Source organism: Epinephelus moara, chromosome 11, assembly GCF_006386435.1.
Source record: "Epinephelus moara isolate mb chromosome 11, YSFRI_EMoa_1.0, whole genome shotgun sequence".
Classification (NCBI taxonomy): Eukaryota; Metazoa; Chordata; class Actinopteri; order Perciformes; family Serranidae; genus Epinephelus; species Epinephelus moara.
Genome location: NC_065516.1, coordinates 12,710,998 through 12,738,167, shown reverse-complemented (window position 1 = coordinate 12,738,167; position 27,170 = coordinate 12,710,998). Strand labels below are relative to the sequence as shown.

The 27,170-nt window shown below is 42.3% G+C and overlaps 1 protein-coding gene and 1 long non-coding RNA gene across 3 annotated transcripts in view; one reads left to right on the top strand and one right to left on the bottom strand.

Annotated features, from left to right (window-relative positions):
- The first annotated feature begins 391 nt into the window (after positions 1 to 391).
- On the top strand, positions 392 to 8,198 carry LOC126398039 (uncharacterized). Its single transcript, XR_007570731.1, has 2 exons — positions 392 to 449; positions 5,114 to 8,198. It is a non-coding gene; the product is annotated as an uncharacterized LOC126398039 (long non-coding RNA).
- Positions 8,199 to 19,318: 11,120 nt separating this feature from the next.
- Positions 19,319 to 27,170, bottom strand: part of LOC126397387 (coiled-coil domain-containing protein 106-like) — a 68,989-nt gene continuing 61,137 nt past the window's right edge. For both annotated transcript variants that reach the window (XM_050056110.1, XM_050056109.1), the window contains exons 4-6: positions 22,977 to 23,189; positions 22,667 to 22,873; positions 19,319 to 20,700 (exon numbers count right to left, since the gene is read on the bottom strand). In XM_050056110.1, the coding sequence (XP_049912067.1) occupies positions 20,321 to 20,700; positions 22,667 to 22,873; positions 22,977 to 23,189 (800 nt within the window). In that variant the 3' untranslated portion in view covers positions 19,319 to 20,320. The remainder of the gene's footprint in view (positions 20,701 to 22,666; positions 22,874 to 22,976; positions 23,190 to 27,170) is intronic.

Below are 27,170 nucleotides of genomic sequence, written 5' to 3'. Positions count from 1 at the left end.
TTTACTTCCAGTGTTACTCCCTGAGAAAAGTAACTCAAGCACTTTTAAAGTACTTTTGAGTATTCTACCTTTCCTATTGGGCAATGGACCACAGGGCGCTAAGCCTACATTTTTTGTCTCCAAAATTAAAGTTATGGACCACTTGCCCTTCACTGAGATCCAATTCTCCCATCACAGCCGTCATGGCTGACCAGTAGAAACACAGACCGATATGCTGCCATAAACAACTGTATGACAACAACACCCCAGCGTTTTTAATATTTCCTCTAGGGATGTTACCACACAGAGTAAAAGGTGGAAATGATGGTGTGAAACAGCAGAGGCACTTTGTCAACCCGCTGAGTTAACGTTACTATCATTAGCATCAAGCTAGCAAACAATGTTACATCCAAGTAANAGAATAACCCGATGACATCACACACACCGTGAAAGACGACCAGGGATAATTGGTGAGTACCAGCATGTAGTGTGTCATGTCTGTCGGCCAAGTCACGGCACGATTTTATGACTCCACAATCGTGTAATGTGACATAGTGACTTTCAGAACGGGCAGAAAAGTCGTGTAGCGTGTACCAGGCATAATGCAAGTCCTCCTGAGTCTGACCTGTCTGTCAGCGAGTCGTCGTCCACCTTTTTTCAGACTCCACCGTAGACAACGGCAGCATTTCTTCTACCACGTAGCGAGCCACAAGCTTCATGGCTTCTTTCGGACTCATAGGTTTAACGTTATCTCCGTTATTAGAACCAAACGACAGCCGTTGCTGTTTCGGAGCTGAAGGACCAGCGTTCTAAAAGTAACGGAAGTAACTGATGGCTTGTTTGAAAATGTACTCAAGTATTTGATTACTCAAACAGCAAACTAACGCGTTAGGTTACTCGTTACTGCAAAAAAGTACTCTAACGTTACTTTGTGACGCGTTATTCCCAACTCTGATCCTGTGTCATAGCTACATGTGTGACGTTTTTAACAAATCAAATCGTTTGGAAATTGGTCAAAAATTCAGTGAATAATTCTACTTTCAAATTGTGGAGTACCTCTTTCCTCCATAGATGTACATGCACTACCACTTCTGCTAGCCCTGTACCAAGATGGCGGCGCTTTAGGCACGCCCCTCCACAGTCAATGCGGCATCTATGTATATATGTCTATGGCGATTACAGCTTGTAATGCTGTCCTAGCAGCAAAACATGTTGCTGTGGAAACATTGTGCCCACCCTTTGTTCTTCCCCCAGATCCCTAAGGCTGATTAAGCACCCTTATTCTGAGCTGCAAACCCCCTTAAGCATTGTTAGCTGTGTTAGCACCAATGCTGTAATTGCTAATGTTGCTAACAGCAATAATATAGTTAACAATGCTAAAGGGGTTTTGAAGCTCAAAATGGGATTGCTTACCCACCAGGACGAGCTAAGCAGAGACCAGAGGGTGAGCACCATGTTTCCACAGTAATGCTGTTGAATCGGGACGAATGAGCAGCACCGCTATTTAGCTAGCTCCTACCAGACCTAGGTGGTGCGCAGTGCAGTGAATGAAGAGTAGCAAAATTAACCTATGGAGCAAGATGCATAACTGGTCAAAAATATACTCTGCAGTTAACTGAACTAACAGTTAAATGGTTAACTGCTTAACAGTTGACCTTTGGCATACCTACTCCGGACTGAAAGCTACTGGATGTAAGGCCTTGAATGTTTGTTCAAACATGGTCTCCACAAGATGAATTTGAAAGACTTTGGGGATCCTCTGACTTTTCCTCTAGCACCACCATGAGGTTGACATTTTTTGGATTTAAGTTAATATCTCTACTACAACTATTGGATAAATTGTGATGCAAAGATATCCAATAGCACCCGGAGGATGAACCATACTGACTGTGGCGATGCCCTGACTGCTCATCTAGTGCCACCAGCAGGTTGAAATGTTGAAATGTCAAATTTCACTGCTAAATATCAGTATGCTAGATTTTGCGCATGTTAGCATACTGATGTTAGCATTTAGCTTAAAGCACCGTAACATAGCTGACTCTTACGGTTTTTATATCCATACTACCATACTATTTATTATGCAGCATTTAACATTATGTTGGGACATATCCCAATACATAGTATGTCAAATGCTGCATGCCACAAATACCAGGTTGCATTTTCCAGTATGCAAGCCGACATGCTTTTCTGGCTTTTCTGACCTCTGTGCAGCAGAAGATACATCACATTGACTGAGAAACAGACGGATAATAGTTCATAGACAGCTGATGGCAGCTGCAGTGATTATAATCAATCAATCGGTCAATCGCAAACAGCTGAGTGACGTTTTGTTGCATCTCCAAGGTAGTGTTGAGTGTTATTCTTAAAATCTGCTGCAATTTGAAATGCACAATCAATCTGAGCAAGAGGGTCCAAGTTCAAGGCTCACTGTTATGATGAAGCACACACCTAAAAATGTTGGTTCCTTTGCAGTCCTTTGGTGTGGGTTTAGGTGTTACATAGCACCACTGCCATACAACTAACTTTTTAGGCCCCCATGTATGGTTCTTTAGATGTTCTCCACTGGTTGATCTGCTTAGTTTAGTTTAGTTTAGATCACTGAGAAAAGAATGAAAACACTACATTAAAATAGCCTGCAGACAACATATTCCCAGAGGATAACATGTTAAAGCAGATGCGTTCAACCTTGTGGCCCTCATTTGAACAGAAATATTCCAGGTTTGAACAGGTAATACATTGTGTTCCTTAGTAAACATTTAGTACAGGATTATAAATCTTTTAAGCCAACATCTCGTAAGAAAATATTAGTAATCATTCATATCTGAAGCCAAAGTCTCATTAAGAAGCATATTGTCTCCTCCATGGTATTATCTGTTGTCATTCTAGGGTTTCCAGGCTCAAAAATGTGAAATAATATAGTGCTAAATGGCACCTCTAGTGGTTCGTAATGTAGCACTATTTGACAAAGGCACCAGTAAAAGATAGGTCCACCTATGACTACAAGCCAAAGAACCACTTTTAGGTACTGTTTAGCACCAATTTTGTCTAGAGTGTAGTATGTTCCAGTTGTATGCATACTCCATGCAACAGTATACGTACTTTGTGAGGGCAGCTGCAGTACGTACTGAGAGTAACAGAAAATGAAAATCTTCCTGCATATACTTAAGAAAAGACTGAATAGTAAAGCTTTCATGAAGTTGAAGCAAAGTTTAATCATTAAGTTATACGAGAATGGAAAATGTGTATTTATTATAATGAAAATTGCTTTACTCAAACTTAAACAATATCAGAGTTGTGCAAGAACTTGAGTAAAATTAGTGCAGCACATTTCCAAAAGTCTGCCTCTTTTTGCCACGTATAAAATATTGGATGAGAACCCACGTGCCAAATGTGTGACGTCTTACATAAGCGGTTAATAGGCTTAATTTCCTGACAGGTAACCTACATACTGCTCTGCTGCACTGCGAGCTTCTCACCCACTGATCAGCTACTAGTCTCAACACAGTGAAGAATCATCCTCTCTGAGTGACACCGTACCCATGAGATATCTCATCTTACAAAACACATAAGATGGCTGCATGATCAAATAATCCTCCTCACGTACTGTGCGGAGCTGTGCGTCCTTCGACTTTGATGTTCTTATTTTAATCTTCTCATTTCACGCATGTTTTGTGTCTGAGAAAAGCATGATAATTAAGATATTTTTAATCAAAACAATGGTTTCCAGTGATTTTTTGGTTAGGAAATGTTACATTCAGCAATGATAATGATGTAGATATTTAAAAAATATCTACATCATCAAATGGTCTCTCAAACACATAAAAACACAATTGTGCAGTCTGAGCAGGAGCTGAAAGTCCTTTTTGCAACTTCTCTATCGCAGCTACACTGCTTTTGTATTTAAATCATGTAAAAATCCAAATAATTGCTCAAATGAAAATCCAAAGCTACTTGAAGACATTAAACACAACAACTGAGCCAGACACTTACATGAACAATTAGCTGTAGAAAGATTTAATGAACAGAGAGTCTTACCTGAAATTAAAGTAGCTGTTTTCAGACATGTTTTCAGACCTACTCTGCCGACAAGTCATTTGTGAAATGTGTTAGGATTCAGAACAGTGTAAGAGGTTGAGGACAATTATGTTGTTGAAAATTAAGTGGCTCTGGAATGACAAGTCATTCAGTCTCTTCTAGCCCACTCGTTGAACTCTGCTTGCATTGTTATTATAAATATCTCCGCACTGTGAATTTTCTTCCTCTCTCTAGACAGAAATAATAAACATATCTACATGACAGCATGACTAAACTTGGGTTATATCATTGTTGAATGCTGCAATGCAAACTGACTTTGACTTCACACTGCACAAGATAAATGTTCTCGAAATAAAAACTTGATTGGATGAGCAGGACAGCACTTCCCTCAGCCCTTCATGCCGAAGCGTTTACTTTAGAAAGGGGACAAATATTTGCATGACCTGCTCATCTGAATGCTTTTGACAGCAGTTTTGCTGCAGTGGTGGCACACTGCAGCAAGTTTGAGTTTGAAGGACAAGCAGCAGTTCATGAGGGTTGATTGATTGATTGATAAGGGAATTGATTAACACAGTCTCTCCCCACTTTGTGTGTGTGCACATGTGGGAATCGATAACCAGCCTCCAATCGCCTCTGACATCGTCAACGCCCCACCAACTGGACCCTGCTCTGTCCTGTGCCGCTATTACAAGGTTAATTCTAGCCTGAATGACTTCACTGAGGTTGAATTTGTGTTGTATTTTCCCAATAAAAACCCGCAGTCTTTCATTTTGAGGTCACAGAAAGGAAAACATGCATGTAAACATCATGTATCTCCCATGGGGACTGACCTACATGGGCTGAATGTTGTCACTCAAACCCTTGACTCAAACGCCTTTCCTTGTCCGCCCATTTTGTACACTGCTGCTTAAACAATTTATACAAACAATATAACACTATGCAGTTGTCCCTTTCCTCTCCCTGTACTAATGATATAGTCATACTCGAGAGCTCAGAGTGAAATAATGGCACAGTGTCGGACACAATCAGGCGAAATCAGAGATCGCTTCAATGAGATTTAAGGAGGGACGCTCTGATTGTTGATGCCTCTGTGATGCAGATCAGTGGATGGCTGGCTGGCTCTGCAGCACCCGAGTCGACTCCGTCTGTGAAGACTGATTGAATAAGGCTACTGATGAGGCTATTGTGGCCGTAGGTACGTGGTGTGAATGCCTGACAGGCCCGTGGCTGTCGTCACTGACTGGCTGCCATTGTGGCAGTCCACTGGGCCGTGACTTCCCCAGCTGTGGTATATAGCATATCATGAGCCACTTAAGTGAGTATTGGGATTGTGCAGTTGATAGACGGATCATTAGGATATCATTGGCACGACCATACACATGCATGAAGCTCTGTTTTTAGGTGACCTTTTTTTTCCCTTGCTATGCCTTGAGCATTTTGGAAAGCTTCGCATTTGGGACACTTTATTGCTGCTTTTTATTCTCATCCATTTTCCATTCTTTTTTTAAATTAGAGGAGCAGAGGACAATGCAGTCTATAGCATTTCACCTTGTTTGTTGACTAGCTATGTGGAGGCAAAAATGCCCTGAGGTGAAACTGAAAATAATAAATAAATGCTTGCATAAATTCATTCAATTTAATGCAGCAGTGAGGAACACAAGCTAATCTAACTGTGGAAGCATAGCAATAGATTAGGAGCCAAATGTGATGTTAATGAATTTGTTGCAGGTTGTGTGATGTGAGTCGGCTCAATGACAGTGTATTTATAGCAGCCTTTGATATACAAAAAAATGAATTCTCATTTAGACGTCCGTAATTGCAGATCTTAACAACACAGGGCTTCTTTGAGACATTTGTTCATAGCACCCTCTGCAGCTCTGCAGATGTTGATTTCACCTGCTCAAGGGTAGTGACATTCAGTTTGTGGTTATCTGGTTATTTGTGGTTACTATCTGTGTTCTATAAATGTAGAAGGACAGCCACTGTTTTTAATGTAAAAAGCTCAGATTTTTCTTTTCTTTTTCAACGAAACATGAACAAGACTAACGCCTCATTTCCACATGGCTGTGTCACATGCAAGTCAATCAGAAGTACATTCATTCCTATGGGAACCTCCATGATCTCTGACATGTTTGTGAAACTCCTCCTTCTGTTTTTATTTTGGTCGAGAATTTGCCTCGAGTACTTTGAAAATTTTAACTTTTGTGGTAGATTTTGGACAGACTGTATGCACTGCTACCAAGCCCCCAGGAGCAGCGCCAGGCTTTGGAGCCAATTTTACACAGTGGCCAAAAGTAGAATTACACCATGTGGTCACCATCACGTGATGCCATTGGGCCCAAAAAGACTTTCTCCGATAGACTTACATTGTGAAAGAAGAGTCTGTACATCAGTGGATAAATTTTTTGTGCATCACAACCCCCGCAAAATGACTCACTAGCAGGTTGTGATCCATTTGGTCTGATAAGATTTCAAAAGTCTGGAAGAGCCGAATGATTAAATCATTTTATCCCAATTCAAGTTAGTGGAACACCAAAACAGGAAGTTAGCTGCTCAGCCACACTCGGCCACGCTTGCTCTATCGCAGGAATGAACGGGGGCCCACCTGCACCTCGAACGCTGTATCCAGGTGTCTTTATACATCCAAGCATAAAAACGAATTAGCTAACAGATAAATGGATGTAATACAGCTCTATTCAGCCATTTTTTTTTTTGAGTAATAAGCATGTCGGCATGTGCTAACATTGGTCGCATGCTAGCTGTGTAATATATACAGTGGATTCATAGGGGATCATACATCTTTTGACAAAATAGTTTAAAAAAAAACTGGTGACACACCTGAAAAGCAACCTCCTCTCTTACTTGTCGCCATGCACAATTGGTCAGTACTGCTCCCTGTGCATTTTCCACAAGACTGGATGACAAAAACACTAGAAACACTAAAACACAAAAATTAACTTTTTGCCACATATCTGCAATGATGTTATCCATCCATAAAGTGATGCATTTACTTGCATTGAACACTAGGGGCGTACTCTGCATACTAAACAATAAGGGTACAAAACTAACTGTGAAAACAAGGCACAGCAGTGCTTTGAGCTAAATGCAGGGGCACACCGTCAGTGAGGCAAGTCAGGGTAAATGTTTGGGGCCCTAAAAAGAATTTGGGAAAAATCGCCTTCAATGGCTACCCATATTGGCACATTTTGCAAAGCATCATAAACTGCCTTAACCCTACCAAAAAGGCACTGTTCAGCACACCGCCACTTTCCCAAAAAACCCTTAAAAAGGGCCCCTTCTGTTGTATGACCTTGATGGGCTTCTAGGATCACCACTGGCTAAATGCTAATGTCTAAATGCTAACATGCTCACAGTTCACCATCTTTGTTTGATGTGTTAGTTTGCTAACATTTGCTAATTAGCACTAAACACAGCATCTAGATGAAGCTAAGGGGAATGTCATTAAAGGTGCAGTGTGTAGGATTCCAGAGGAGCCATCATTGGCAGAAATGGAATATAATATAATAAGTATGTTTTCTTTAGTGTACAATCACCTCAAAATAAGAATCATTATGTTTTTGTTACCTTAAAATGAGTTGTTTATATCTACATAGTGTTGGGAATAGAATGATTTTATGTATTTTACTATAAGTTGTGTTTCACTATATAAGTTTTAGATATGTGAACAATGAGAATACTGAGATGATTTCAGCTGATCTGAATGTGTTTGCTTTGCAGAAGTGGAGAAGTACAGGAGAGGAAGAGACATGAAGTCTGAGGAGCACATACCGCAATGCTTAGATAATTAGTTTCATATATGGTAAAAAGAATAGAAAGTGATGTACAGATAGTAAGGTACAGCACGTGTAGGGAGTTGTGTTGTTCTCTTGTCTTTCAAAACAGGAACCACGCCCCCACCGCCAGCGGGAAGGAGTCAGATTAACACGAGGCAGGGGCGTGGTGTGGTGAAGGAGGAAGTGGAACTGCCAATGAGAAGAGGACAACGCCTTGCGTGCACAATGACACTCTGTTACGCTCAAATATACTGGGTCAGGGAAAGGACAGGAGGTCAGACTTCGTGAACTGACACACCTTTGTTGTTCGTCAGGGACGTGAAGTTGAGGCCCAGAGCTCTGTAATTTTATTCCTTTACTGCTTAATAAACTACATTAACTGAGACCGAATATCTTCTCCTATTGCTTCATTAAAGAACACGCAGGACTGAGCTCACACATAGCACATTGGAGAGTAGGATGAGCCCCTAGTCCAACAATAGGAAGCGGGTGTTTGTCTATAGAGACCGCCATGTTACACCACAATGTTACTACAGTAGCCCAAAACGGACAAATCAAACACTGGCCTCCGCACTGGCCACCGTAGTTAACAGGCCCTCTGCAACAAGAGTGCCAGAAAAACACAGATTTTTTTTTTTTTTTTTTTTTTTTTTTTTTTAAACATGAAACTGCTTTATACAGTGTTTTCACTGGTTTAAATCACTGGATCTATTTGGTTTTGAGAGGAAGAGACCTCTGCGAATAATATAAGTTATCAGAGAAAATAGGTGAGCACACATTAGCAGGTGCTAGGCTGGCAGTCCATCCCCAACATGCCAAACAGCTTCAGGGAAACATGGATTTGTAACATGAAACTGCTTTATTCAGTGTTTTACTGGTTTAAATCACCAGACCTGTGTGTTTTGGGGAGGAAGAGACCTCTGCAGAAAATTTGGCTCCTGGTAAAAAATGATAAACACTAAAGAAATTCTAACTGGGAGAAGTTTCAGCCAGTTGCAGTCTGCAGTCCTCACCACTAGATGCCAATAAATCCTCCTAAATCTTACACACTGGACCTTTAATTTTGTGGTATCTAGTCAGATTTTTCATATTGGTATGTAGTAATGGCCAAATTAAAGTTCTTATCCGGTGATGGCGCTTCATGAAAAATTAAGCGATCACCTAAGTCATTTTCACATTTGCCACACATTTTCATGTGTGGCAAATTTCAAGGCAATCGAATAGTTGCCGAGACATTTCACCAAAAAACCACAAATGTCAACCTCCTGTTGGTGCAAGAGGGAATGTGAGGAGATCAGCAAAATCATTATAATATATCATCTGGGAACCATGAACACATTCACATAATTTCATGGCGAATGTTGATATTTCATTCTGGACCAAAGTAGTGGACTAACACACTGACTGCATTTATTGCAACCTTGCTGTAGATGGAGCCAAGCCATTACTGTTTTTAAAGAAATCTTCTTGCACAAGTAGTTCAGCAAGTAAGTGCATCAAATGCAGAAAATACAACATGAACAACAAACTGCTTCTGACCTTTCCCCGCCCACTCCTCTGCCATCCCACATAAGTACAATCAGCGGGGTACAGGACATGATGCTGAGTAGTCCCAACAGTGACTCATCGTCAAAGAGTTTGTCCTCTTCCCCAGTGGAGAGGAGTTGTATAACTTGCTGATGATGCAAATGCCCTCTTCGTATTCACCTCTCTGCCCAGATTTTAGGAGCACATGTGTCTGTGTTTTCATCTTTGCATCCCTGAAAGTCCTGGTAAAAGTTTGTTGTTTTCAGTGGTTGAAAAGTTTACAGTCAAAAAGAAGCACTGCATCAGCTTGTGCTGGATTAACACTTTCCAAAATATTTGTAAAATATCTGTTGACTTTTAGTGTATGTTCACTTTGAGTTTTCCCTTCCTCAGCTTATTTTGCAGTGCTGGAATTCCCTGATGGAACGAACATATTGAACACTCTGATTAAACTGAATCGGCTTTTGCTCCATATGGCTGCAGTACATGGATTTCCATGTTCTGCAGCACTGCCAAGTTTAGCTGAGATTCACAGCCGCAAGCAAATACACCCACCTCTCATGCAGTCAAACCGCATGTGGTCACACAAAAAAAAATCTGCCAGAACACTGCAGAGTGTGCAAAGATAGAGTATTTTGTTAAAAAACCTAAATGCATGTTCTGAGAGTCCGTAAAAAGGAGGGGACATGCAGGGGTGAACCTGCAATGTGTGAGAACAACAGGCAGTTTCATTGGGAAACCCAGCACTGTGTAATTAGCATCTGTTATCATAATAGAGGTCAAGTAGGAGACAATACACAGAAAAGCCCAGCTTCCCCTAATCTGACAGAATCCCTCCTTCCCAAAATTGAAAAATACAGACCTCAGATCATATTCAGAGGCAGTGTGTGGCATGCAATCACCATCATATTCCCAAGCGTATCTTTCTTTCAAAACTCCGGCCTCTATTGGGCAATACAAGACTATTATCATGGCAGATAGTGAAAGCATTTCCCCTACAGCCAAACCTCCCATCTGTCTGTGTTTCCAGATAATATGACAGCTCTGATCGGCGGTTAATGGCCGGTAGCATTTTAGTCACCCCACTCTTCCACTTTCCTTTTTTTCCCCTTTACATTCACTTTCTTCTTGTCATTAACCCTGCAAGTGACGACCTGAAGAACTGTGATAGAAGCATTCGAGTCAAACAACTTACTGAAACATATCAGGAAATAGACACCACCACTAAGATGCTTTGATGTCTTCAAATCATCCCTGCTTATCAGGAAATATTCTGAAACATATTGTGAGGCACCCTGAGCTGTGTGTCTGCCTGGATTTACTCCCCGTCAAATGATTTTTCTTTTCTGTGCCAAAGATGTCTTTTTTTGTCCTGCGTCACTGGACGAACAACCAACAGGGTTTGAGGGTGGGGTTGGGGGGGGGTTCCTTCATTCTGTCATGTTGCGTATATTTCTACGTCACATACCATCATCTCCTCTGTGTCCAAAAAATGATGCATTCTGGGATGAAGCTGTCATGAGTTTGCTAGTTTCTGGGGAGGAGAGAGAGAGGGAGAAAAAAAATTCTCATTCAGATCCTTTACATCAGTAAAACCACTAATGCCAAACTGTAAGAATACTCTGTTAGAAATAAATGGTTCAAAGTATGTAAGTATAATCAGGAAAATTTACTTAACATATCAAAAGTAAAAGCAGTGAATGTATAAAAATGTCCACTGTGGTTTTGTACTATATACTATATACACATTATGTACTATGTTACATAGTGTTTAGTGGGAAGGGGGTCTTGAGTGTGTGTTTGCATCTGAATAAAGCTAATCTCACAAACTACTGGACCAATCAGCCTGATGTTTTGTGTGAACATGTATGCTTAAGGATCCCTTTTTGTTTGCAATGATTCACAATTGTTGAAAAACCTGTTTTATTGACTATTTCATACCATCATTGACTGCTGACCCTTCATTCCTACAGAAACTGGCTAGGCTAAACACAACAAGCCTTACCGTCTTGTTGAAACACGGTTCCTCGCACATCAACCAACAGCATGCGGCCAAATCGGGTGCCTCTCAGCTCAAGGACAGGGAGCCTTTTCCAGCTGACATTGGGTGAGAGGCAGGGTACACCCTGGACAGGTTGCCAGACTATTGCAGGGGTGACATGTAGCGACAACCATTCACACTCACATTCAAACCTATGGACAATTTAGAGACACCAATTAACCTGCATGTCTTTGGACTGTGGGAGGAAGCTGGAGTACCCAGAGAAAACCCACGCTGACATGGGAAGAACATGCAAACTCCGCAAAGAAGGGCTCCCACACCCGGGATCGAGCCAGGAACCCTCTTGCTGTGAGGTGACAGTGCTAACCACCACATCATCATGCTGCCTACTTTGTATATATGAAAAAAAAATAGTGGTCTCACCCCATAAATGTGCAAAATGGACCCACCCCTACACTATGATTTGTCTCTGAATACAGCTAGACCCATTTACAGGCCTGGAAAACAGTTTTTCTAATTTCTAACTTTCCATGGGAACGCTGGTAGAAGTATGATGAGACACAAGATAAAGAGACCCACAGAAAGTACAGAACCTCACATTTTTACTTAAGTACTTAAGTCAATGTACTTAGTTACATTCCAGCACTGGCAGTTTCATAGTTTGATTTTTTATTTCGTCTTTGCAGCAGTTACCTTTTGTCTTTGTCAGAAAATAAATTCATAAAATAACCATACTACCATAAAATATATAGAATATACTATTGTTCAACAACCTTTTCGAGCCGCCAGCATACAACCATTTATCATTTTTTGCTCTTTCATCTCCCATGAGGCACCCCTGTCAGTCTGAGGACACCTGGGGGGTACAAACCAAAAAACAGTCAGTGCCTCTGACCCTGAAAATAGAGGTCATACCAGCTTTACATATTTCCTCCAGTGCAAAGAGACGAGGCCACGCAGGTGCTGCACAGAGAAATAGATCAACTTTAGTATAGAAGCTCAGCCATAGAGCTTTGCATCACAGCTGATTACCGTACCGTAAACGTGCTGGCAATTGCTCATGGATGTACCTCATAATGTTGAGTGCTGAGTGCAGCCATCTTGTCTCTCTAGGAATGAAATCACGCTCAAGGCAAATCATGACTATGGCAGCATGATGTCCCCACCCCCCTTCCCACCCCTGCTGGCTCTATCGAAGGGGCTGTCTCTACCCGAATGTGCTCAGAGGGGGGAGATGAGGTTTGGTTTATAGGGTCCCGTTTGCTGGATTCACCCCCACAAATACATTACGCCCCCTCCTCCTGCTTTTAAGCTTGTGAGACTATTATCCAGCAGCCCCCAGTAAGTTCTTATCAGTGGCAGCCAGATGGAGAGCACACCAGCAATACCTCAAGACTTGTTGATCGAGCTGTGCTGGCAGAAAGGCTGTCATTGTGGAGAGGTTCTGTGGTTTCAGATTAGCATCTTTGCCTTTTTTCTCTATTTTTTTAATTGCCAAGAGACGTTTCATTAATGAGTATTATTTCACTGGCTGTGTGGACAGCTTGAAGGGTTTACAAAAACATCAGGGAAGAAAAACTGACACGGCAAACATTTTGTCTGCACGTGTCTGTGTTTTCCTATCCGTGTCTTTGGCTTAATATGCATATTTAAAGACTGTAATAAGAGTCACCCTACACTCTAGTGGAAGCTTATTACAGTTAACCCATCAGACCAAATCTAATCAGCTGCGGCAGGGCAAACCGTGCATCGAGGGGTGTGTGACGCGTCTGGCCACAAACAATAGAACATGACAACAGTGAACTGGATACAACACTGTCCTCTAGCGCCTCTCATAGCTCGCAGCTCGGGGGGGCTACACTGAACCAGTCCTGCTGTTATCAAGTGGTTTCCTGCAGTAAATAAAGCACAAGGATTAGACATTAGCTTGGAGAACAAAAACATGTCCGTGTGTGTTTTCACTCCCAGTAAAAAGCTGAGGTGGAAACTGTTATGGTGCGTTGACAAAAAACGTTGTTGACTGCTCCACCAGTCATCTGATGTCACTGCAGAAAAAAAAGGACAAGAATAGACACCCACCAGTACGCAGACTCCGGCCCCCACCTCAATTCTACCACAGGGGAAAATACCCATAATGCACTACTTGATGCTTTTGTATTGAATTGGCGTTGCATAGGTGCTCTGACCCACTTTGCAGGTTATTTTAAGATTTCATTAGCGGAAAGACCAAGGGCGGAGGAAAGGTGAAGGGGCTCAGACGCACACTCACATCAGCTGTCCGTTCATTTTTAGGAATTCAAATCTGTTTGAGTCGATCTGACCTGCTTCTGTGCAGCCTTTTAAAATGTGTGCTTCCAAATGGAGGGCAAGATATGAGTAACTCTGATGACTGCTGGTATGTTGTCAAGTCCTGTACTTATGAAGATTTTTTTTTTTGCTCAGTGGAATGCATCATACAGTTTAAAGCTTGATCCTGTCACTACTGCTGTTTAAAAAAACCCAGATGCACCCTGCAGCCATACTAAAGATATAAAGCTATTCAAATAGCAGGGGGAACTTGAGCTGAACTTTAAAACCAGACTGTATTCAATGTGTTCTCATAACAGTAAAGTATAAAAATAATTTGGTCTAAAATGGAAAATAATGTCTATAAGATGGCAGCAGTGTGGGAGATACTCTTATTCGCTTTCCTGCCAAGAGTTTTATGAGAAGATTGATACTGCTCTCATGTCCGTACAGTAAATATGAAGCTAAAACCAGCAGCTAATTAGCTTAGTTTAGCAGCATGGAAACAGTGGCTAGCCTGGCTCCGTCTAAGGGTCAGAAAATCCACCTACCAGCACTTCTTAAGCTCACTAATTAGCATGTGATATCTAGGTTGTTAAACCTTCACAAAATCTTATGCAACTTCAATCGATCAATCAATTTGCCACATGAAATAAAAAAATATGACTACAGTGATTGACAGTTCCATCAACTCACACAATAAATAAATGTCTATGGAGGTTAGGTTTCTGATTAGGCAGGATCTGAGGGTGGAGGCTCTTCCTGAGTCTCTTCGTGCTGGCTCGGTGTAACAGTACCTTTCTTCCCGACTCCCCAATAGGGAGAAAAAGCAGTTATAGTTAAAGGCAGTTAAAGCTCAGGTTGGCAGTGTAATTTTGGCGTCACTGGGCAAAAATGCCTTAATAAACTTTGAGCAACTGAGAGAAAACTAGACTTCTGCACCTCCTCTTGGCTCTGTTTTCAGGTTTTAGAAAATCTAGCTTGTGACATGAGACTTTGGCCAATCACAGGTTTCAGAGAGGGAGCGTTCCACAAATGCAGATGCGTGTGCATGTCCCTTTGCTGAAAGCCTGATTTAATGGTGGAGAATTCTGCACAGAAAGTTGCTCTTCCAGCTTTGGCAACAGCTGCCTGCACTGCAAAGCAGCCTAAAAAGGGAGAATGACTCATCAGAAAGAGAGTCTGACAATAAACACATTAAAACATGTCCGTATTGAGGAAGTGTTTCAGAGATGGAGAGAAAATGTTGCTAATAGTTTAGTCCTCTGCTAACTGGAGTCAACAGCTAATTCAATCTCAATATTATGTAGCTCAGCTATAGCCTTGAATCACAGTGTGTCCTCGGCCCCACTTCCCGCCGATACCGACCACCTCACCTAAAGGAGAATGAGCAGTAGAATGACCCCCAGTCAGTGGCCATAGCAACCCCGAACCCTGCCAGCACAAACCCCAGGAGGACCGACAGTACAGATTCCCCGCCGGACCAGCAAACTTTCTGTTGCTGCTGGTACATAGGTAAGTCCTGGTGGTGCTGCTGCTGCTGGCCACCAGATGCTGTGACACCTGGCGCCCGTCAAATTAGAGCCACTACAGCTGCTGACCAAAGGTCCTGCTAAGGAGCTGCTGCCCACTCTCATCCCGGCAAAAGTTGTCAGCAGTGGTGGAAAGCAAGGCAAAGGTGCCGTGGGGTAGGCAGCTAGCTAATTGTATAAATCAGTGTATGGGATAGACTGGTTTACTGTATGGAGCATGAGCATATGACTGCAGTCGTCTGGTGGGAGGAGCTTAGGACTCAGAGAGAGGAGAGTTGCAGGAGGAGATTGTATTTCTAAAATCTGATCAGATTTCTTCCTACCCCAGCTTTAGGGTGAATCCAGAAAGTAACTGCACCCCGCCAGGCTTGCTGTTTTCCCTCGTTTCCAGTTTTTGTGCTAAGCTAAGCTCAACAGCCTAAGGTAAGAGGTTTGTAGTTTCATATATATCACACAACCCTGAGAATGGTCTCAATCTTCTCATATAACCCTCCACAAGAAGGCAAATAAGCATATTTCCCAAAATGTCAATTTACTTATTCAAAAAAAGACTGTACTTTGTTATCCATAAAACAGAAACAGATTAAATGTGCTGCTTTATATGGCAGCAGTTTAATGAGACAAAAACAGAGAAATGCTATTTACATGTAAGACTAATAAACATGCGGCTACAAATCGGTTTTCTTCTAATTACTCCGATTGAATGCCAAATGTTACGGCACAATCTTTAAAATCTGCTGGGCAAACAATAAACCATAGAGATGCCAACACAACTGGTTACTCAGTATCTTGCAGTAATCTCAGTAGTTGTGACATCACGCGCAGTGTTTTTCAAGCCAAGGACTATTTTCCCCAGAGAGCATAAAATCAATTGCTCAAGTCTGAGCTCTTTTGGTCCATTACTTTGTAATCCTTTATATAATGTGTCTGAGGCAGTTATTACACAGCAGGTCTGGCACACACTGCCAGTGTAACAACAAAACATAACCCCGGTCCATCTGATCTCACCAGTTCAAACACATTTTACTTGCATCATTAAGAGGGTGATTGGTGGTTATTACAAGCTACTCTCCGTGAGAACGTCCAGATGCTCTTCTTGTCAAGGTCAGGATCAAAGCTGGACAGGGAAGAGGGGGAGGAGGGGGTTGATTTTGTACCCATCAGGCACTTGGAGCCTCCGCAGTGACGTGGCACCTGCAACCAGGAAAGACACAAAATGGAGTCCCAGCTGGCCTCACACCGGTGTGAGTCAAAAGGCCGGGGGAGGAGGAGAGAATGCTTCAGGCTCGATTAGGCCCGCATCCTATCTCCATCTTCAGCCCTGAGCTCCATCACCCTGAGTCATTAACACCAAATTCACAGCTGCCACTCTGGAGTATTAGCAGGTGGAGGCTGAATTTTGCTGCTTTTTTCTTGGGGACGGGGGGATGGGGGTTCGCAAGAATGAAATAGTCATATACCTCGATAACATCCTCTACTTTACTCCCAGCGTCCTTTTTCCATTTCAGGATTTGCAGAAAACCTGCCTTTCATGTCTCGTGCTGGTGACAAGGAAAGCAGGACTGACGTTTGCATGCCTCAGGAGGTGGGAAGATATGAGTGCTGCCAGAGAGATACACCCACCTTGTTCTACCTCATACTGCTGAGCAGACCAGCATGCACCTGTCCCCTCTGGCTGTGAACAGGCTGAGAGGAACTTCAGGTCGCCTCTGCTGTCGTGAAATGCTTCCAAACTCCACCTAGCTTCTTTTTTTTGGTTTTGTTTTGGGTGAAAAGATGAGACAGTAAGAAAAGGAAGGGTGAGGAAGAGATGGAGAAGTGATAGGTAATGAGAAATGACTGAATGAGTTCAAAGCAGGAGAGGGCGGGGGTTAGTGGGGGGAGGGGACAGACAGATTGGGATGTGAGAGTGAAAGATAAGCAGATAGCCGGCGTGTGAATGGGAGTGACAGTGACAGAGTCCCATGCAAAGATAAACAGCCCGGGTGCAGCCCCTGTAATGGCTTTGCACGAGTAATTTGTCACTCCATGTGAAAAGCAAACAGCAGGGAAGGCAATGGCAACACTTTGCACTGACACTTACCATCGCCCAAGGATGTCTTAGCAAGCTTTTCCATCTGTCTACAAAATTGGTGCGGCCCTCTCTTCTGGTCAAGAGACAGAATAAATATATGCCTCTGAGAGAAAATTTAATACCATTTACATTTTTTTTCTGCATTTGCTGTCAATCAAATTTCAGCTTACAGATGACAGAAGTTTTGGTTGGATATTTTACTTCAGGGGGTCCCGCACCATCCTTTGACCTGGGATCAAGTGACCTCCTTTCTGAAAGGTTACAGATTCTTCTAAAGGTCATGTACAGCAGAATCATGTGTCTTGATACAGGACACTTAAAGCAGCCTGGGATAAACACAAAGGCAACACTGAAATCTCTGTATGAACAAACTGTTCTTATTTTCATTTGCTGGCAGTTCAGAAACATTAACACACTTTGCAGTTTTCAAATCGCTCAGTTCAGTTACAGCATATGAATCACAGGATAATGTTGACAAAATAAAATATTTTCACAAAGTCTATAAACAGAAACTTACACCTCCAACAAAAACCAGGTGCTGGAAAATGGAAATTGACTAGCCACCATTTTGGAGAGAATGACAAGAGGAGTGATTTTGAAAACATAATCTAACATGTGAGCACTGCCATCTTGTGGGTGTTTCTAAAACTACACACTCTTCTGCTCTTAAGACGAGACACACCAGGTGAAAACAGGTTTTTTCATGCACTGGTTAATTTTTTTTATTTTGGGTTATTTTGCTTTCCTAACATGTCTTCTTTTTAGACTAGTGGAAAGGAAATGTCCAAAATACAAATTTAGGTGTTTATTTAAGTTCAGATTACTGGACTGGGGGGAGCTGACATTGGGCGAGAGGCAGGGTACACCCTGGACAGGTTGGCAGACTATCACAGGGCTGACACATAGAGACAGACAACCATTCACACTCACATTCACACCTACGGGCAATTTAGAGTCACCAATTAACCTGCATGTGTTTGGACTGTGGGAGGAAGCTGGAGTACCCATAGAAAAACCCACGCTGACATGGCGAGAACATGCAAACTCCACACAGAAGGGCTCCCCCACCCTGGGTTCGAACCAGGAACCCTCTTGCTGTGAGGTGCAACAGGGCTGACAACAGAAATGAAGTAGTAGTAATGACGTAATGCAACAGATGCAATGTATGAAGGTCCGCTTGCTGCAGCTCGTTTACAGGCCAGATGCAGCCTCTTCCTTGGGTAAACTAAGGTTGACAATGTAAAGAAAAGGACAAACAGATTCAGGCTAAAAACAACACAAACGATCAAACAGACATGTGAGTGCAAGGTCATAATGTGTGTGTGTGTCTGTATAAAGTAAATGTAGATGTAAATGTATGTGACTAGTGGATCCAATCAAAACCCATTTACAGTCACCTTTGATGATATATAAGCCATTGTTTAAAATGATACCCTTGGTACATGCACGCAACTTTGTATGTAGGATAATGTATGCTTCCTTAAGTCAAGTGATGTGTCAAACATCATGTGGGGATGAAGATGAAACTAAGTTACACAGTTGGATTATTCCTATAGAATAGTTTATATATCATTCATAGCTTGATTTATAGAACATTTTACTCCTAAGAATGGCAAAAATTTATTTTTTTCTGGCTGCTGACTATATTTTCTGATTGATGTGATAAGAAGAGAAAAGCAAAATTCCCTCTGACTTTAATATGACAACAAAATGAAACAAAGATTTTGAACCTGGCTTTATCCAATGTTTCAGAAAACTTAACTTAAAGCCCCTACAAGGAACTTTCATTTTGAGTTGATTTTGGCGACCCTGTGGACAAAAGCGGTAGAGTTTTGCCGGAATGAAGCCTACATTTCCCATGAGCTCTAGTGCGTATTGTCGTTATGACGCTTACCTGGCTCGCGCATGTGTTTGTTTGGAGGATGAATAAAACAACAAGACGGGAAAACTTTGCCCCCGCTCCTATCGGGGATCCCGGTTCACCTCTGCCGCGCCCCAGCTCCACCTCTCCAGCGTAAGCGCCACTGCTGCCGGGGTAAACGCAGCGGTCAGCTGGTAAGGCTGAAGGCCTGTTTGGCGAGCACNGCCGGGGTAAACGCAGCGATCGTTTGGCGAGCACTTCCACAGCTTCTTGGACTGAGTATGGAGCGGTGCCTCGTCTCTTTATTTCTCGGCACTCGCTTGACCCTGTCAACGCCTGGCTGGTACCTGTCGTCGGCCCGGATGAGGTGTTCCGGCCCCGCGGCCCCTGCTCTCCTCGTCCCCACTGGCGCGGGGTGAATCTGCGCAACCTGCGGCCTCTGTGTGTGGCTAACGCTGTGGACCCGCCGGCTCCTGCCAGGATTGGGCTGGTAAATGCTAGATCGCTAACGAACAAAACGTTTATCCTGAAGGATTTCCTGACTTCCCGAGGATTGGATTTTCTCTGTGTGACTGAGACGTGGCTGACTGTTGGTGAGTCCAGTGCTTTCACAGAACTTTTACCCGACGATTGCTGCTATTTTAACTCCCCACGGACGTCGGGTCGAGGAGGAGGAATAGCGACTATTTATAAATGACCTGCGACCTGCCGCGGACCCGGACACAGTTTCCTAAAGGTATGGATATACACTATATAGAAATAGCTTATCTTTACACCGATGGTCTCATTTGCTGTTGTAGGTCACGCACAGACATCAGCAGAAACGAGAGACTTTTGCATATCCAGTTAAAAGTTCCTTGTAGCGGCTTTAAGTAATTGTCTTACTATACTGTAAGTCATCAACTGGGGAAGTTACATGGTGATATCAATTAAAGAAATGTACCCTATTCACCTGGTGTGTCTCCCCTTAGATAATAATAAAAAAAAAAAAACATTAGTCACAGCAGCTGTAAATTATTTTCATGGCTGTTAAGTAAAAAATATACATCCTTAATGTGTTCATGTACTAAAAATAATTTGATTTTTGTTCCCCTTGAGAATCAACTTTTAAGAAAATGTAAAAATGCTACATAAAACATTTAAATCCAGCAGTTCAGATTGGTGGAAAAACAAACAGAATTTTGTGAAGGCATTATGTTTCACCTCCTCCCCCATGCAATGAAATAATAATCAACCTATTAAAATGCTCTCCGCAGTGCCCCCGAGCTGCTGCAGGTGAGAATGCAACACCCTCGGCCTTTTCCCTGAGATGGGCAGAAGCTCGCCATTAGCTTTCATTTGGTCTATTTTCCTGGACAGGTCGGCGTCGCTGTCGATGACCAGGGTGCACCTGTGCGCGTAGCTGACCAGAGTCTCTTCTCCTTGGCGAAACATGCCCACCAGGGGGACCATGTCTTTGCCAGCCATGTGGAGCTCGGCGATCGATGCCGTGTTGGCAATGGTGTTCCGGTCGATTCCAAGATGGCGGAACGCTTCACTCATGCTCTTCTTCTTGATGAAGGCTGACAGGACTTGTTTGTAGCGATGGATAACGTACTGGACACCAGTGGCTGGTGGAATGAATGGAAATGGTCATTACAGAAGTGATGAATAATATTCAGTCACTACAAACACAAAGTTGTCACGTGTGAATTGACAAAGACTTAGAAAAAAAATTCAACTTTCAGAAAGTGTTTTTCATGCATTCCTGTCTAACTTTGTCTTACTTATTAGCAATTTTACTTTTTCTTCCTTCATAATTCTACGTGAACTAGCTTATGCTCCCTACACAAGATTACGCCTATTTCAGTTTCATACAAATAAATTAAAAGACATGCTCTAATTCACTGACTAAGCTCCATTAATCTTTTTACTTATGTATTAGAAATTTGAAGAGGGAGGTTTGTTTGCCTAATCTAACATCCCACAACTATTTTTTGCCCTGACAACTGTAGGATTATTTAGAATTATTAAAGGGAATTGACTTGAATCATCTAGGAAGAGTTTATTGTGTTTACATTTACAAATAGTCAGTGCGCATTCCCAATATACCAACTTTCTCGTACTTGTTCTTGTTGTTACGACAGCTGGACTTCTGAGCACAACATTTTGCAAACCCTCTGCTGCTATGATACACAAATTGTGTGAAGGGTCATTTTTTTTTCACAATTTTGCCTTGAGGATACTGTTGATGTTACTGACAGCAAAACATACAACACAATTACACTGAAGATCTAAGAGTTTTTCTATGCATACAAAAGGCTCATTTCTCTGAAATTCTGTGCAACACACAAAGTCTGACACCCTCTTACACCTTAAGACAACAACTACCTACAAGACTACAACTAGATTCCTTCTGAGACTATTTCCCATCCTGCTCCTGGTGGAAAATATTTTGCCAAACTCCTTCTAAGAAATATGACATATAAACAATTCCTTACGTGTCTGCAAAAACACAGAACTCTAGAAACAAGGTAAAAGGTGTCATATGTCGACAGTGTTCTTGTTAATTCTGCATCAATGTAATCTATAAAAATGAACTGCATAAAAACTTTACATTTTGGATTTTGTTGCCTGATCTTGCTGACAGCCTTCGTTGGTTCCCTCCGGTCATGCTGCGGCTAACGCTCTGCTAGCCGCTCCCAGCTAGCCCCGGTTCTCCATTTGGATCCAAACGGAGAGCCGGGGCTAGCTCAGAGACTAGCAGAGGCTAACTGGCTGTGCTTCCCTCTGGTCATGCTGCGGCTAACGCTCCGCTAGCCGCTCCCAGCCAGCCCCGGCTCTCCGTTTGGATTCTAATGGAGAGCTGGGGATAGCTGGGAAGCTAGCGGAGGCTAACTGGCTGTGCTTCCCTCCAGTCGTGCTGCGGCTAACGCTCCGCTAGCCACTCCCAGCTACCTCCTGTTTGTTATTCTCGTTAAAGTTGGAAGATACAGTGGGTCTGTGAGCAGCTGAATGAAGTGGAGCCTGAGGAGGAAGCACCGGTTAGCCCCGGTTTCACTACAGGCAGATTCACTCGCTACAGGACCGAGGAAATAAAACCTGAACAGCCAATCAGAGTGATCTCTCTCACCGACAAGCTCTGCCGGCGATTCAACATGCTCAATTGGCCAAAAAGCCACCAACGCCGATGCCAAAGTGCAGACGGTGCGGGACACACCGCAAAAACTAGGCCGACAGACGCTCACCGACGGCCTGACTTTGGTCGACGGCTGACCATCGGCTTGGTGTGTCAGGGCCTTAAGACAGCTCAGACTGAGCTTTTTTACCACCTGGCACCAAACAATCAAGATCGTTACCTCAACTAAGGTAAAACTCTGATTGGAAATATGTCTGTGACACAGAAATCACTTGAAAAGTCGTTTAATATAAGGCAAACATTAGTGAGTTCTTTGCCAAGATAATCCATCCATCTGACAGGAGTGGCAAATCAAGATGCTGATTCAACAGCATCATTACTACAGTGCCTTGGGCTGGTCACAATAAAAGGCTACTCTACACCGAGGTACCTTTACAATGACACGACATGAGTATTACCTCTCTTCCTGCTGTAGTCCTTCCCTTTCTTTGATCTTTTCTTGTCCTTATGGTGTTTCTTCCTTCTGTGTTCACTCGAGGCCGCTGAAACTTCAGATGAGTCTGACGCTTCTGAGCCGCTCTCGCTGCTGTCAGAGGAACACGAAGAAGCTCTCTCTCTCTTCCGAGACTTGTTTTCTGAGTGCTGCACTTTGCTGGGTTTAGGAGCTACGTATGAGCAACAACAAAAATGGCCCAAATGATGTGAATAAGAGCATCCAATAAGTGTAAATATTATCAAGTCAAACACTGCTTCACTTCAGATACTGACCTTCAGCAAGTGGACTGGGTGATGCAAAAGTTGGCATGGAGCGGTTGCTTGTGAGGTTTTCAATTTGGCTCCTCAGGAACTTGCGGTCTTGCATCAGGTCCTCCACCTGCCTCTCCAGTGCAGCAATGCGCTCCTGTTTGCTCTCCAGCATGCACTGCAGCTTGGTGATGGTCAGCAGCACCCGCGGGGGCAGGCTTTCAGCATGTGAGCCAGCTGGTCAAAGAAAAGACAACCATGTGGAGTGAGTGAAAATAGCATCTTCAGATATTTTCTTTGGCACAACACTGTTTGTAGAAAAAACTTATCTTGTGATGTAGTGTGGTTGTTTCTTTAAGCTAGAGCTCTGATTCTCTGCCTGAATCCACCTGGATCCGAACCAATCTGCCGGGTTCGGGATGGGCTGTGATTTCTCAAAATTCTCTTAGGCTTGAATCGGATTTGCCCAAAATTCCTTTTTTTTCCCCCTCCCCCCAGCAGGCTAGACAGATTCAGCAATTTATTTTCGTTTGTGTCGTTAACAGGGACAATACCAACCCGATTTACAAGAAAAAATGTTGCCATTACATGTTTCAGCAAACGGAAGATACATTATATTTGCATATTATTATCTAGCAGATAATGTTGAAACAACAATAGGGTTAAATGTGTGGTTATGTTTAGGTGCCAAAACCACTTGGTTATGGTATGGGGAGGATTATATTTTGGCTTAAAATACCTTGTTTTGGGGGCAAAATCCCAGGAAGAAAAGTAGCAATATTGTGGTAAAAAACACCCACTTTTCATGCCACAATTCCTGCCAACGAGTCACTACAAAGCACCCACGTTTGGAGCCCAAAAGCCACTGGTACAACACTAATGGGTTCCCACAAAAACCCCACTTTTGGAGCCTAAAAGGTGCTGGAAACCACAAATGGGTTGCTACAGATCTCTACAAAACACCCACATTTGGAACCTACAAGACACTGGAAACACACCGGCAGGTCACTACAGTACACTCGCGTTTGGAGCTGAAAAAGCTGCTGGAAAAACACCAATGACTCACAAAAACACATCCATTTTTGTTGTTTGTTGGTTTGAACAGTGGTCTGCAGCTTGGCAGCTGTCTTGCCCAGTACTACATTCCTGCAGTAGAGGAGGCTGCACTTTCAGGACCACAGTTTCAGGACTGCAGCTCTAGGACCCCAGTGTTTTGCCACAGTGCAACCCACCGAATTGAATGGCTGTAAAAGTGCAAAGTTTTTACAGTTTTGAGGGTTTGTTGTATTCAGTTCTTTTAATAGTTTCTAAGGTTTATTCCATCAAAACCCCCCATGACCCTCAAGAGGATAAGCGGTTATGAAAATGGATGGATGGATAGTTTTAAAGGGTTATTCCATCAAAATACGACTTTCCATTTCATTTTTTTAATCGTTTTATGGATTTGTTACATCCAAATACGACTTTCTATTTCATTTTTATAGTTTTAAAAGTTAATTCCATCAAAAGACGACTTTTTATTTCTTTTATTGTATAGTTTTAAAGGTTTATTCCACCCAAATACTTTCTCATAGTTCTAAAGGCTTATTCCGCCCAAATACTACTTTGCCTTGCAATTCAACTTGGTTGCTAAGACAAGGCAGTAAGCAATTTGTTTAATTAGCAACATTTGCTCAGTATATTCAGGGAAAATAAAAACTGCACATACAGCCTAGGCCTCTGTGTGAAAAGTACCCTGAGACTTCTGAAATGATTTGGTTTGATGTTAATAAAGGTAACTTGACTAGATGTCAATCAGATATTTTTTAAGTTTAGAAAGAGGCAAGACACAAGGATGACTCTTGGGGCACATATATTTATTGTACACAGGTTCACATGTGCGCTTGCGCCAGACCATGAGACATGGGCACCATGTTCATGTGTGTTCACATGCTTTCGCTGGTCAGCCCACACACATGAACATGGTGTACAGAGAGGCAGTTAGAGCTACAGGCTACAATGAGGCTAAAAACAAGTTCAAATGACGTGTTTTCCAAACAACTTTTTATGTCAGGGCTTCAGGACACTTGGATCACTACGGACGAGCAGTATGGAGATATTTTGTGGTTTCAATTATGTGTTTTTGGACATTTGAATCTGGGGCGCCGTAAGCCTCCATTAGGTGGAGTTGTGTTGCTACCCCCTCTCCCCTGGGATCTCCGCAAGTGTTGTGAGGACTCTAAAACTTCACCTGAGTCTCCATTGGCATATGGGTGAGTAGATAATGGCTGAATTTTCATTTTTGGGTGCACTATCCCTTTAAGTGAAATATCGTAGGCAACTGGACTTGTTTGAGTTTCTTGATGACATTTTACCTCTCCTTTAATGAGGTTTCTTCAGTTCTGAACTGAAATACAGTTCAGTGAAATACATTTCTGGTGTGGTGCACAGGAGATAGAAAAAAAGAGACAGCATAATTGGTCAAAATAAGATTCTGAGATAATTTCACAGACAATTAGGCCTGAGCCTAGCACTGGACCAAAAGAAACTTTGAATCTTTTGTCCTGGTTTAAGCTTAGTTTGTGTCCCTTAAATCACTTCATATTTACCTTAACATGATAGAACATGTGGTAATATGTAGCATAGGCCTGCAGAATAGGCAGTAATACCTGTTAAAAAATGCCACGTCTCATCCAATATTACACAACTATGTCAATCAAAGAACTCTGCCTGGTAACATGTATTGTGGGGTCAACAGGCAGGATGCACAGTTGAAGACTGTTTAAATGTTATAAAAAAGGTGAATATAGAGTATTAAACAAGCATTTACACTGACGTCAAAGTGTAAAACAAATAAATGCACTAAAATCACATCTGTACCTTGAAGAAAGACTTGGGGCATTGGTAGCATAGTGGATAGTGCTGGCACCCCATGTACAGAGGCAACGCAGCGGTAGCAAGTTCAACTCTGGCTTGCAACCATTTGCTGCATGTCACCCCCTACTCTCTCACCGTTTCACTCTGTCCTGTACATTAAAGGCAAAAGCCTGAAAAAATAATCTTAAAAAAAAGAAAAAAAGAAAGAAAGACTAGGACAGTAGTCAAATTTGACTTGTTAATATTATTTGGCACAAGAACATGTGAAAATGCCCTCTTTCAGTGTATATCCTCACAATTCACTGTCAGTATGGGGTTAATGATAAGTGACTGCAACCACCTATATAACCTGTGTTGTGCTGTGTTGATTGTGAAATTAACAAAACAGGCCTACAGGCTAAGTAGACCTTGTCTGAAACGCCCATGTGGCGTCCATGTAGCTAAAACAAATGCAAATATAAATAACATATTCATAGATTGCAGAAATGTACAATGGCAACATTTTATTCTGGCGACTGGGCTGACAACATACATGTTGTTAAATACTAAGAGGTAATGAAGTAATGCAACAGGTGCAATGTAAACAAAATGTAGACAAAACAGATTCAGGCTAAAAACAACACAAACGATCAAACAGACATGTGAGTGCAAGTGCGGTGACATAATGTGTGTGTGTGTCTGTATAAAGTAAATGTAGATGTAAATGTATGTGACCAGTGGATCCAATCAAATTCCATTTACAGTAACCTTTGATGATATATAAGCCATCGTTTCAGAATAATACCCTTGGCACATGCACACAACTTTGTATGTAGAATAATGTATGCTTCCTTAAGTCAAGTGATGTGTCAAACATCATGTGGGGATGAAGATGAAACTAAGTTACACAGTTAGATTATTCCTAATGAATGTTTTTTTTTAAAGGGGTCGTTATAAGAGTGTATGTGCATGACAAAGACTTAGGACAAAAGAAAGCTTCAGTTCTGTGGGATGAACAGGGTATCTGCAGGTTTCAGTAAGTTAAATTTAAGACTTTTTAAGACCTTCTTAATGCCACCTTGAATGGAATTTAAGACCGAAAAAACTATAAATATAAGCGATGGTTGGGGGATCCCGCTGTGCTATAACCAGTGCTTAATTTGTAAAATTAGAAGTGGGGGAACACTTTTTTAAGCGGCACCAGAGTCGCTTCACTGCGCAACTCCGAATGGAATGGTTGTGACATCTAGTGTTGTCACGGTACCAAAATTGGGACCCACGGTACGATACCAGTGAAAGTATCACGGTTCTGAGTAGTATCATGATACCACAGCAAAAATGAGGCAGATGTGCCTTTTGTCATTTATAAAAAGATAAATCACT